We start from the raw sequence: 10,795 nt of genomic DNA, 5'->3' as shown, positions 1-10,795 counted from the left end.
ACGGGCGGGGGGAAGAAAGGATTGAGAGCAGCCCTGCCGAGAGGGACTTGGGGGTGCTGGTGGATGAAAAGCTGGACATGACCTGTTACAATGTGCGCTGGCATCCCAGAAGGCCAACCGTACCCTGGGCTGCATCGGGAGAAGCATGGCCAGCAGGTTGAGGGAGGTGATTCTGCCCCTCTACTCTGCTCTGGTGAGGCCTCACCCGGAGCACTGCATCCAGCTCTGGAGCCCTCAGCACAAGAAGGACATGGACCTGTTGGAGCGGGTCCAGAGAAGGGCTGCAAAAATGATCCGAGGGCTGGAGCACCTTTCCTATGAGGACAGGCTGAGAGCGTTGTCTTCTTCAGCCTGGAGAAGAGAAGGCTGCGGGGAGACCTGATTGTGGCCTTTCAGTACTTAGAGGGGGGCCTATAGGAAAGCTGGGGAAAACCCTTTTAGTAGGGCCAGCTGTGACAGGACAAGGGGTAATGGTTTTAAACTAAACCAGGGTAGGTTTAGACTGGATATAAGGAAGAAATTCTTTACAATGAGGGTGTTGAAACACTGGAACAGGTTGTCCGGAGAGGCAGTGTCTGCCCTGTTCCTGGAAACATTCAAGACCAGGTTGGACGGGGCTCTGAGCAGCCTGATCTAGTTAGCGGTGTCCCTGCTCAGTGCTGGGGGGTTGGACTAGATGACCTCTAGGGGTCCCTTCCAACCCAAAACATTCTATGATTCTATAATCATATCCCTAGCCTCTGCTCACTTGCTCTCCCACACGTTTTCATCTTTCTTTACTTATAAAGGTTAACATTGTTCTCTTTTGCCTTGCTTGAAGGGGCTGAAGAGAGGAAAAAGGAAGTCACAGGCTTAAGGTGGCCAGTCATGCCTAAGGATGCTTATACATGGATTAGCATTCATTGCTCCAGAATGTAAAGCCACCTTTTTATTCCTCTTGTAGGAAAAACAGGTACTGAATTTTTATGCTGTCAAAGATAGACAAAAATCGGGTTTGGTAGGTGTATACTATGATTAAAACTGCTGTAACTATGCAGCAAGAGACAGGTTGTCACATGTTGGTAACAGGTCCAAGAGTTGTTGCAGATTCAAGATGGAATCTCTAAGTAGAAGTTACTGCTATATTGTGGCACTTAAATTCTTGCTTGATTCTCAGCTGCATGTCTTCATTCTTCTTGAAGAACATTACCCTTAAATGTGAACTGGTATGGGACTCTGCATGTGCAGTTGCTACCTTTGTTGCTGGAGTTTTGATTAGAGTCTGTATATAATATGTAATCCAAAGACCTGGAAACTCATTACTGGTATCCAAAACGTACTATATACTTTTAAGAATAAGAGACATACATAACAAAAGAAATGGTGGAGGGAAATACTTTCTGTGGTGGGAATATGTAATATGTTTATATAAAAAAAACCCCATAGACTAAATGGAACATGAAAGGTGAAAATAAATGCTTTCTTTGATGTATTTGTTCATGTAAGAGTCCCTAGGTTTCCTGAATACTTTTTAAACTACTTTCTGTACCACTATTTAGTAATCCCTCTAGTCTCCCGTTGCAATATAAGGAAAGCGTCTTCAGAGTAAGTGCCATAAATGAAGGGGGGATAGGATAAGAAAACAAGTGTAAGACATGCAGAAGTGCAGCCATTCCTTCGTGTTATTTTCCCTAGTTTGCAATAACACTTCACAATTTCATTTTACTGTATTTTCATTAACTTTATTTCTTTCCATTTACTGGGATATTTTCTGTACTGTAACCTTTTCTCATATATATATATATAAAATACATGAGAAATTATATATCTTATTTCTTGAATTAAAAAAAATGTTGCTTTCTACTAAACAACTTGCAACTGCGGCCCTTTGCCTTATGTATATGCCTTTGAAAATAGTTTATTTCTTTTGAACTTTGTGTGAAGATTTTCTTGACAATGTGGAAGTGCACAAAGTTGAATAAAACAGTAGAAATGTTACATTCAGTAACTCAATAGAAATTTTTTGTCTTTGCTATCAAAGGAATTATTTTGCCGTACCTTTTTCTCCCTGCTATGGTACTGGTTTGAGAACAGAGAAGATGTGAAGAATGCAGAAAAGTGTAATGATGTTACAGATAATTCGGTATAAGCATGCTTAATTTGTCAGATGACCAGTAAGTATGTGGTCAAGTTTAAGTGAAACTTTTCCACTTTGGACAGTGGAAATTTCATAATGTGCACTGCAAATGCATAGTGTCTTCAATATAGTTAAACATTTAGTAAAGACTAACTGCTTCATGATTGCTGTAAATTTTTTTGTAAAAATTCTTTTACATACAGCAGATGCTGTATGCTACACTAAGTATTTCTTTAGCTTTCCATCATGTGTATTTCATAAGGCTAATCAGAAGGTGTGCTATACAGTGCATGAAGAATATGTTTTAACGCACAGTATGTATGTATGTCATGGTGTAATGTTTGGCAAGAATGCTTTTGGATTTCTCTAACTGTGATTATTAGTTGTCACTTAGAATAACTTGTTCATAACCATGTATTTGAAACTTTTAAGCATATCTACATTTTAAAGTGTGAGGAAAAACATGCTATTACTTAGTTAGGCACTGGATGGAATCTTAATTCCAGGAGAAAGAATTTGTGTCACTATCTGTGCAATTAGAGTTTTTTGACCATTTTTCTTCTCCTTCTGTTAAATTGGTTAACATTTTTCGGTAGTTACATGGCTGAGCCATAAAGCAAAGCCAAACTTGCTATTTGGCAAAACTGCTAGATTTTTTTTTTGACAAAAAAAAATTACTTTTTCTTAATTCTTCCTTCTTTCTTTCTATTGAATCACTTTTTCTTTCTAGTCCTGAGATATGCTTATGGACTGATTACTGTCATCTTTCCAGTTTTCCAATAATAATTTGAAAACTATGTAGTCAGCTCTTACATCATTAAAATGTTCTTTCAAGAAGTTCAACACTTACCTAAGTATATTAATTAATATGCAGTACTTTTAAGTTAAACAAAGATAATGTGCACTTCCAAATGCACAGAATACTACTTGTGTTGAAGGATTTTTGTTTCCTTTATTTTTCCATTCTTTTGGTCATAACATTTATTAATTCATAAAGGTTCTGACATTCAATAATATAAAAAGATTGTTAAATGCGCTGGTATCAGTAGTGTAAGAACAAGAGTCAGAGGTTCCTAGCTGAGTCAAGTTGTATTAATTTCAGTATTGCTTTGCAAGACTGTTCTATGCATTTGATATACTTGATAATTCAGGTGAACACCACCAGTGCTGTAAAGTCAACATGGGATTTCATGTGGGAGAAAATAAAGGGACACACACACAATGGTTTGGTAGAGAAAGTGCTTGAGGAACAGAAAATAGAAGCTGTTGAAAGGAAATGTTTGTGATTAAATAGATTTCAATCAGTGAGTTAGAAGGCAAACACTGAAAGAGAATTGGAAAGAAATCTGACATGAGGGGGAAGAATTAAGGAGAGTAAAACATGAAGTGAAAATCAAAAGGAAGCAAAATAGCATGGAATGTTGACAGTCCTGGATCAACTGAAGTTTTCACTTTTTTTAATGGTAACACTATTAGAAAGATACAGGGAATATTTTTATCTATATGTGTGTAAAGCTTACCTCTAGCTAGAGCCTCCTTTATGTAGCATTCAGAGTAACAAACTTCGGCTTTGACCTTTAACAAACATGGAGGCATCTTAAGAAAAAGCGAAATAAGTTTTTTTTTCATTTTACTGACAAAATGTCTACCCTTTTTAAAAAAGAAATTACTGGATTTGGGGGCTGGATTTAAGTTGGCAAACTTTCAAAAACATTCACAAGTTAGGCAGAGCCAGTTGTTGTGTTTCAGCCTAACTGGGTGCCATTTAATCAATTGGCTTTGCTCCAGAGAGCTGAGTTTTTCAAGAGTAACTCATAGTGGCTGTGGGCTTTCACTGGCATTAGCTCCTGCAGCTCTTGGGGTAACTTGGTTATAGTAACTTTTTCTACCTCCAGCAAAAAACTTTGAGCAGCTAAAAGGAGCATTTTGTGTGTCTGTGGTGGTATTCTGATGTTGTTCTTTTGGGTTTGGCAGTGTGTGTCAGTGTACTTAAAGTTTTGTACTTCCAGAACTAAATATGCCATTCATGAATTTATTTGCAATTAGCAGTCCTTTTTACATCAATTCTGATTCTCTGCAAAGACAAACAATTTTACGACTTTCAGTGTGTTTACAACATTTGGCTTTTTTCCCCAAGGAGATTTTTAATCTTCTGTGTTTGAACAGATGTGTAAACCAAAGTATTGCTGCCTCATATATTTTGGTCTTGTTTAATAAGAGGTAGATGGATGCGCACTCATGCGGGTTTAAAATACTTTTAAGATGGGGATTGATGTGTTTAGGCTTGTATCCTACGCAAGTTATGCATGCTTGAATTAAATGATTAAATCCTGATTTCACGATAGTGACAAATACGCTAGGTCTTACCATAGTGAGACCTGAATACTATAAATATTTTTCATGCAAAATTTCCATCAAAATTTTAAAATTAGCATTGCTTTCTTCTTTCAAAATGTATTTTCCAAGTAAAGTTCTGTATTACATATGCATATCTTTAAAGTAGTAAGCATTTTAAATGCATACAGAATTAGCAACGTAACTGTAGAATATTTATGCTGTAGATAACATCTGCTAATTCAGTCTTTAATTTTGTTGCCATCATCATAACATTATTGGAAGATAGAGGTTTTTATCTTAATTAGGCCTTGATTTCAGTTTTGTGTAGTATAACTTCTGATAGTGCAGTGAAATTTTAATGTTTAGAGTTGTGCATTTAGCTTAAAGAGTGAAAATTTATGCCTGTAGGTCCCTTACTATTAACATGTCTGTCTGTATGTTAGTTTGAAGTTACTTGCCGAAGTAATAGATTGAGAACAGATGTGAGATCCTAAAGCTCAAGAACATTGTGAACAGCCCGTGGAAATAAAGGAAATGGACATGGATCAAATAGAAACACATTAGGGAAGAAACATTGTAGATCCAACCCCAAATTTTGAACTTCAGATGACAAAGTGTGAACACAATTTGTGTTTTCATCTCTTAAGTAGTGTTAGTAAGGAGTTATTCTTTCCTGTGATCTCATTGGCAAGGGGAGGGGTGTGGTGGGGGGAGGGGAAGGAAGTAACATTGCTTTTCTGGTTTTCCACAGTTTTACCTGCTCTTCAAATACATTTTTTAATTTTAGTGTTTTTATTGCCTTTTGGTAAAGGGGAAATTTTGACAGGAACTTGTGAGAATTTCTGAAAATAACTAAGGTGTAAATAGATTTGTGTTTTTGTGCAAGATGTTGACTGTCAATGCATCATGGGTTGATCTGTAACACTGTCTTTTTGAATTTGATTAAAACATCAGCTTTTTATGACCATTGCATTTAAAATTTTAATCTTAACCATTTTTAATCTTATCAGTATTATAATGAAAGTGTAATATGGGTTTTTTTTTTCCTGTTCATTTAATGGTAAGTATTGTGATACATCTTCTGAAAGTATCTTTACAACTCTGAATAGTGGTGTGAGTGTGCATGTGAGATTGTGGTGTTGATAAAAATTTATTTCACCTTAACTTTGGTATCTTTGAATAGTGTTGTAAATATAGTTTTTCTTTGAGTGTTATAAGTAATAGTTCTGAATATGTACTGTGCAAAAATGGTGTAACATACGTTAACAAGCAGGAAACAGTGAATCCAAATAATCAGTTAATCTTGATACATGGTATCTTCCTGGATTATTAAGACTGTAAGCTATTAGCACAGGCATTTTCTATTTTATAGTAATATTTGGAGGTTGTCACTGAGATTTGGGTCCTGTGACGCAGGATTAAATATTTGTGTAAACACTGTCTATGCATTAGAGAACTTAGAGATCTTTCATTTAGCCTCACAATTAACCTGTTTGGAAAAATATCTCACCTTATTCTTGGAGAACCAAGACTTGCCTTCAGTGTCCCTGGAAGTTTGTGACTGACTAGGGAGTTCACACTGTAGCTCTGGATCCCGTTCTTGGCACTCCAACCATTGAGTGCTAGCTAAGAGCAACAGAATTGGGCATAGTAGAGCTCGTCAATATGTCCCAGACACAGCTGTTTTGATGATTTCCATGTTTTGTTTTACTAGAAAAATGAAGAAAACCCAGAAGATGCAGCAGAGAAGAACATTATTAAGGGAGGGCAAGAAATGTTGGCGAACAGTAAGCAACATCACCTGTATGTTATGCATCCTGTAAACCAGAAAAACAAAAAAGTACACAGAGCAGGTTCAACCACCTTCTTGATTGGAAAGACACCCAAAGACATCCGCAGGTAAGACTATTTTGGTGAGATGGAAGTAAAATTCTAAGCTTGGAACAAACTTCCCTCTGGGCAGTTGCTTTTGTCTTTGTTTCAAACATGCTCAGGGAATATTGATGATTTTCTGTGGCAAGAGCAGAACTAAAGGGAAATTTCCTCTCACACAGAGTACCATAATTGATTAATAAAATTAATTGAACCCACAAATCACTTCAACGTGTTGATTCAGTGTGTCATATATTACATAGCTGTGCAGATGTCATTGCCACCAGTATTCATGGTATGTGCACCATGCAGTACTACAAACCAATGTTGAAACTGTATAGAAGCAAGAAATTTTATAGTGTGAGCTTCTGACTGCCTACTGGTTTTACTTACCTCTCATCACTTTCATTGGAAGACTGTTCAAAAAACTTGGACTCGTTATTTGTTTTTTAACACTACTACTTTTAATAAGTTGTTTCCTCCCCTCATGTTTGGAGGGGATAATAATTTTTATGTCTCCTTGTTTTCCTTTTTTCCCCAAACTGTTACAATTATTAATATAAATACTTAAATTCCATTGATACATAGAAGTCCAATAACTATAGCCAGATGGTATGTGAAAATAGAAAGCAGAAAGCTGTAGCTAAGGCAAACCTGTAGAACTGGGATTTGGTATTTTTAATTTAGCCTTGAGACAAATAAATTACTATATAAGAGTTGTTGTCTAGGTAATATCTCAAAGTGTTCAGAATCTGTCATATTAGCCAGCTGGCCTCAGGTATCCAACTGTTGTTGAAGTGTCAGGCTTGCTTGCTATTACTGAAAATTCTAAATATTTAAGAGGCAGGTAGAGGAGAACCCTTCATGCTCAAAATTATAATCATAGTATAAAAAATTGGTTGAGGTAAAAATTTTCAAAGGCAATGAAGTAATTAAGGATGTTGTTAAGGATTGTCAAGGATTACATTAAGGATGTATGTCAAGCCATATTTGAGGCCAAACAGGGTTAAATCTCACTGCCTCCTGGAGCCCTCATACAGGAAAGGCAACACGTTTCATAACCGTTCTCTGACAAGGGAGCTTTCCAGCCTTCCAGTTAGGTTACCTGTTCCCAAACTATGGCTAACTTGATTAGGATGATTCCCCTTTAGTTAGAGCTTGGCCTCTTAAGCAGAAGCAAATATTCCATAGCTCACTAGATAGGGCAGAGGGGACAGTCCCTTGTCTCCTATGAATGTGTTTATCCACCTTTTGTTTAGCAAGTCTTTTAAAAGGAGTTTGAGCAACTACTTTGTGTTTTTGGTTTGGTTGGCTGGGGTTTTTTTTCCCCAAAAAACACACTACCATCTGTCCATCTGCATCCTTTGGAACTCTGGTCCTTTGGTACAAAATCTTACGTAGGCTGAAAGTCAGTAAATCTTTGGGTCATAAGCTGAGGAAATCACACTGGAGTTTGGGATTCAGAAGTCCCTTCAGTTCTTCCAAGGTCATTCTTCTTTCTTCTCTTGGCTAATAAAAAACAAACGAAGCTCCTAATAAAGAAGTTACTTTTAGTGATTACTTTCTTGGATATGTGAAGTATGTGAATTGAATGAATTACTTGAAAGCTGCTTTTGTTTCCAGTTAAAGGTTGTCAACACATTTTTCTTTCTTGAAAATTACAGGAGACAATTTGAAGAAATGGTATCCCACTTTAATATGGGATCAGTGGAAGAACTGGCAGAACATATTGCAAGGGCTACATCAGAAACAAGGCAGAAGATGTTGAAGGAATTCTATGTTTCCAAGCATCCAGAGATGGAATCTTTCTTCCCAGTTGAAATACCAGCACAAGCTTCACATGGCTATGAAGAAAGAGAATTGGGCAAAACGTGCTTCAGAAAAAGAAAGTCCATTGTTAATTTTGGAAGATCTAAGTCTAGATCTTCATCAGCTAAAGGTCTGCTTCTGAGTGGAACTACAGAAACGCAGAGCCATAAGGGAGAAGTAGAGCAAATTCACGACGACTCCTACGTGCACAATATGTGTGTTAATGCAAAATATAAACAATCACCCACTGTTGCTACTCAACATATCGAAAGGAGAAACAGCCAAGCGTTCAAGGATTTTATGGCATCTGGCTCATTAAGCAGTAAACCAGAAGTAATTGAGGTGCTGTCTGCAAAAAGTTGTGAAGGACAGCAGGACTCCAAAGGAACACAGCTGCTAAGAAAAAGATTCCTGTCTCAGTCAGAAAACAGGGAGAGAAAAGCTCAGGCTTGTAAGAAAAAGTCTTTTGTGGACTTACTTGGAGATACCTCTATTCTCAATGACCTGTTCAGAAATGACGGAAATGGGCTTACAGAACCACCAAAAAGATTCCCTTCAGGGCAGGTAGAAAAATCAAAGGAGAGACCAAAAGACTTCTGGGACATGCTGAATGAGCAGAATGAGGAGAGCCTCAGAAAGCTCACGGACGTAGCAGTCATAGAGAAGCTATGTGAAAGCACACCTCATCCCCCAGTGACAGAAGAGACAGAAGTGTGTGAAAGTTCTCTTTGGAAAAAAAATGAAAATTTTCTATGGAAAAGATACAGTCCAGATGATTCAGATGAACCATCCACTGCTATATCTTGTAATGTAGTAAAAGGGAAATTTTCTACTTGAGTTGCACTATAATTGTCTTAGTTAAACATTAAAATATACAAAATTTCAGTAGTATGCAGCAAAACGTGGTATCTCCATGAAATTAAAGGCAAAGTGATGAACTCCTATTTATGACTATATGGATTTGCATTTTACAGATATGAAGATTATGTAATTACATATATAAAATATAGTACATATATACATATATATGTACTATATATTACTGTAAGCTATGATATATTAACTTTAATTTAAATTTTTTTAAATGTTCCAAGTGCACTTCACCTTCTTGCATCCTGATTTTATTTCTAGACTCAGTAGCAATACTAAGTATTTTCCCCCTTATGTTTGGACACCCTCAGTTATCTCAGCAGAATCTAAGATATTAAAAGGCTTTGACAGTGATACTCCACATAGTTTCTGAGCTACTATAGATGCAGGGATGATGCCTTTATATCTAATAACCTTTGGAATTATTTTTTTCTTCTGTGATTTTGCTCAGTCTCCCTTTGAAGCTGTGGAGCTTCTAATTACCTTCAGTATTCTATAGCAGTGAGTTTGTCAGCTTGGTTGATGTGGAAAATCAGCAATTTTTTTGTTCACTTTCAGTACAAAATCTACAGCGAATTAAATGATGTTAGGTGTCAAATTTCATCTTTCACTACACTTTCATCTCCCGTTTTTTATTTTTGTACACTTCTGTCATGTCTTTGAGGTGCTGTGGTCTGGACTATGCTTTGGTGTTTACTTTTCTATGCCCTTGGCAAGGGATGCGAAGAATAATAAGAAGGGTTTCTGCAGGTATATCAGCCGGAAAAGGATGGTTAAAGAAAGCATACCCCCGCTGATGAGCGAGACCGGCAAGCTGGTAACAGCAGATGAGGAGAAGGCTGAGGTACTCAACAACTTTTTCACCTCAGTCTTCACTGTCAACCTCTGTCCTCAGCCCTCCTGAGTCGATGGATGGCATGAGGGGGACTGGGAAGGTAAAACCCCTCCTGCTGTAACAGAAGATCAGGTTTGTGACCACCTGAGGAACCTGAATGCACGTAAGTCCATGGGACCTGATGAGATGCATCCCAGAGTCCTGAGGGAATTGGCTGATGTAGTCGCCAAGCCCCTCTCCATGATATTTGAAAAGTCATGGCAGTCAGGTGAAGTCCCTGGTGACTGGAAGAAGGGAAACATTGTGCCCATTTTCAAAAAGGGTAGAAAGGAAGACCCTGGGAACTACCGACCTGTCAGCCTCACCTCTGTGCCTGGGAAGATCATGGAACAGATCCTCCTAGAAGCTATGCTAAGGCACATGGAGGCCAGGGAGGTGATTTGAGATAGCCAGCATGGCTTCACCAAGGGCAAGTCCTGCCTGACCAACCTAGTGACTTTCTATGATGGAGTGACAACAACAGTGGACAAGGGAAAACCAATGGTCGTCATCTATCTGGACTTCTGCAAAGCCTTTGACACGGTCCCCCACAACAGCCTTCTCTCTAAATTGGAGAGCTATGGATTTGATGGGTGGACTGTTCGGTGGATAAGGAACTGGCTGGATGGTCGCGTCCAGAGGGTAGTGGTCAATGGCTCCATGTCCGGATGGAGACCGGTGGCGTCCCTCAGGGGTCCATACTGGGAACAGTGCTGTTTAATATATTCATCAATGACCTAGACACTGAGATTGAGTGCACCCTCAGCAAGTTTGTGGATGACACCAAGCTGAGTGGTGCAGTTGACAAACCAGAAGGATGGGATACCATCCAAAGAGACCTGGGAAAGCTGGAGAGGTGGGCCTGTGTAAACCTCATGAGGTTCAACAAGGCCAAGTGCAAGGTCCTGCACCTGGGT

General features: G+C 38.2%; 1 protein-coding gene across 1 annotated transcript in view; it reads left to right on the top strand.

Annotated features, from left to right (window-relative positions):
* Nucleotides 1-9,127, top strand: part of ERCC6L2 (ERCC excision repair 6 like 2) — a 59,040-nt gene extending 49,913 nt beyond the window's left edge. Inside the window, exons 18-19 of the mRNA XM_009638501.2 lie at nt 6,168-6,352; nt 7,990-9,127. Coding sequence (XP_009636796.1) covers nt 6,168-6,352; nt 7,990-8,971 — 1,167 coding nt within the window. The 3' untranslated portion in view covers nt 8,972-9,127. The remainder of the gene's footprint in view (nt 1-6,167; nt 6,353-7,989) is intronic.
* The last annotated feature ends 1,668 nt before the right edge of the window (nt 9,128-10,795 follow it).

The sequence above is a fragment of the Egretta garzetta genome, unplaced genomic scaffold (assembly GCF_000687185.1).
Source record: "Egretta garzetta isolate BGI_Z169 unplaced genomic scaffold, ASM68718v1 scaffold310, whole genome shotgun sequence".
NCBI lineage: Eukaryota > Metazoa > Chordata > Aves > Pelecaniformes > Ardeidae > Egretta > Egretta garzetta.
This window is presented reverse-complemented; position numbering and strand designations above follow the sequence as displayed.